Source organism: Littorina saxatilis, linkage group LG1 (genome assembly GCF_037325665.1).
Source record: "Littorina saxatilis isolate snail1 linkage group LG1, US_GU_Lsax_2.0, whole genome shotgun sequence".
In the NCBI taxonomy this organism is placed as follows: Eukaryota; Metazoa; Mollusca; class Gastropoda; order Littorinimorpha; family Littorinidae; genus Littorina; species Littorina saxatilis.
In genome coordinates, this window is record NC_090245.1 from 2127961 (window position 1) to 2130811 (window position 2851).

General features: G+C 40.4%; 1 protein-coding gene across 1 annotated transcript in view; it reads right to left on the bottom strand.

Annotated features, from left to right (window-relative positions):
- Nucleotides 1-1232: 1232 nt before the first annotated feature.
- LOC138962052 (cytochrome P450 2D4-like) overlaps nt 1233-2851 on the bottom strand; it is a 3574-nt gene continuing 1955 nt past the window's right edge. The window contains exons 3-4 of the mRNA XM_070334107.1: nt 2286-2385; nt 1233-1605 (exon numbers count right to left, since the gene is read on the bottom strand). Of these exons, the coding sequence (XP_070190208.1) occupies nt 1379-1605; nt 2286-2385 (327 nt within the window). The 3' untranslated portion in view covers nt 1233-1378. The remainder of the gene's footprint in view (nt 1606-2285; nt 2386-2851) is intronic.

Here is a 2851-nt window from a genome sequence, read left to right on the forward strand (position 1 = left end):
CAAATCATTATCAAAGTAAACATTATAATATTTACCATAAAGTCAAAAAAGGTGGGTTGAGTTGGTTGCTTTCTAAACGAAATCAATTTTAATGTAGTTTTCACTGCCGGTTACAAGGGACAACATCCGTGTATATTTAAGGTGAGTGCTTTCCCCTCTGTAAACGTCCTCAAGGTTCAATAACGCATCGTGAATAGTAGTACGGTATGAACATTGCGCTTCAAAGAATGTATTACAGTTCAAATATTGTATTACAGTTCAAATATTGTATTACAGTTCAAATAACGTACAACAGTTCAAATATTAGCAAAGGTGTCTGCTCTAAATGTCGTCTGCTCTAAATGTCGTCTGTGATTTCCAAGGAGAGGAAATCAAACTGGGCCAGGGACTTTGTTGTAAATCCGATAGTAAGTTTAAAGATGCAGCGTGTCATGTTTCTTTCATAATTATTATCTCCAATGATGTGGGCGTGAGAAGAACTATGGTTCCTTTATCGTTTGACATGAAAGTAAACGATAAAACAATGAAATAAGAAAAGGTGATTTTTATTCTTCACTGTAATAATTGTAATGCTTCAGTTTTGGCGTACATGAGAACAAAAAATATAAAAGCTCATAACAATCCAAAAGAAAACTAAACATCAAAATGAAAACACAACGTAAGGCAACCAAAGAGAAAATCTCATTTTTTTCCAGCCTGAAAAAAGAGGCAATATAAAGCTGAATTTTCGCTTGTCTGTTATTCTCAAATCCTGCAGCCGATAAAAGCAGAATTTCAACTACCACAAGAAACAACATGTCCATGTAGGCTTGCATGTAAGCTTATTTTTGAAGATCTATTGTCTTTTTTTAATATTAATTTACCGAACCCTATTACATACCCAACAGTAACTTGACCGGCTTTTTCTTACCCTACGACTTGGGACGTGTTTCTGAGCTTCGCTGTGAAGGTTGGCCGCAATAAACATGTATTTCGTGACCGTTCTTCAATGGATCTTGCATACATTAAAGTGTGGTTTAAACACTAGTTATGTAGCGTGAATACTAACAACAAGCCTAAGACGGCAAGAATACAAGTGTCAAAGATGGAATGCCGGGAAGAATATGATACACATACACATTGACATGTCCTCGCTACGTTTCAACCACTCAGATGTGTCCCTTGCTGAGCCACATACGCATTGACATGTCCTCGCTACGCTTCAACCACTCAGATGTGTCCCTTGCTGAGCCACATACGCATTGACATGTCCTCGCTACGCTTCAACCACTCAGATGTGTCCCTTGCTGAGCCCTGCTAAGCAGGTTGGCTGAAGCGAGCATTTAGATTACGGATCAAACCGTTTAACTGTTTGAGTGTTCCCCAGAAGGTGTCATTTTCAGCGCTTGTGGACGACGATTCTGTAAGGTTTGGGTGTATGGAAGTTCATGGCGAACTCAACCTTGTAACTCGGATCATAGGCAGTGCCCTCTGGTAGTGAGATTGTGAAGCGCTTGAGCAGACAGGCGACGACAAGCAGTAGCTCCGGTTTGGCCACACTCTCCCCAAGACACACTCGGTGTCCGGCAGAGAACGGCGTCCAGCAGTCCAGTTTCTTCAGGTTGCCTGCAAATACGACAAACAACCTCTGATAGCGCGCCGCTTAAAGGCATATGTACGCGCTCCCGTGTTTACAAAGTGTAGTTTGCCCATAATCGATGTCAAACGCACCATAAGACCATATAATGACGATATGTCACCATGCGCGGACCATAATACATGCATTACAGCTTGTTCTAGCCTCTGAAAAAGTGAGGATGTCAACAAAGCCGCGGTGTTAGCTCCCTTGCATCAACGTTACATGTGTTGCCAAATCTATAAATAGGACGATCCAGATCAAAATGAAAATTAACATATCTCAACATTGAAGGGGTCCTAGACCACAATATTTTGCAGGGAACTTAATTTAGCATGTCTCCAGCTGTTGGTAAAGCAATTAGCGTGTATAGTCATCGAGTACATATGCCTTTAACCTAGTTTTGCCAAAAGAAATGATGAAATAGAAAAAGAACACAAAAGAGACATTAATCGGTTCTTAAGAATTTGTGTTTTTTAAATCCAAATTGTTTCGTTTGTAGCTTTTTTGATTCTGTCCATAATCTGACACCAAGGTTTTTAACAAAAGAAAATTAATAACTGTGAATACATTGAACGCGTCTCTGTTCTAAGTGGCATTGACGAGTTTATTACAACATTTGTTGAATCCTGTTGCTTACGAGTTGCAACGTGAATAAACTATTACTTACCTTCTCCATCAAGAAATCGCCGAGGTCTGAAGTGCTCTGGCTGGTCCCACTTGTCAGGGTCGTGTAGAATCGCCCATTGGTTCACAATCACCATGGTGTCCTGCCAAACAAAACGAATGGATACAGTTCACATGTTAAAGCTATGTTTCCATATAGCGACGCGGCGGCGGCACGACGGCGACAAACACGTGATGCCGCTAGCGAATTTCGCCGTGAGTGTTTCCATTAAAAGCGGCGCTGCAGGCGCAATTTTGTTCTTTCTGGCTTGACTTCTTCTTATAAATCGGTCAAAAACTCACACAACGATGCCGTTACGAAGACAAACTATATTTGAAGCTACCTGTGTTGGTTAGAAAATTGAAAAGACAAGAAATATAAGAGAAAAAACTCTTTCTCTCGCTGTACGGAGACTTGACGCCATGTTGACGTTAGAACGATACACTTTGATACGCCGTCTTTTCGTGACACTACTTTTGTGCATTGAAGTAAAATTTAAATTGGGCACCTCCAGCTTGTATTCTTAGCAACACAACATTTCTTTTGTGCATTGAATTACCATCTAAATT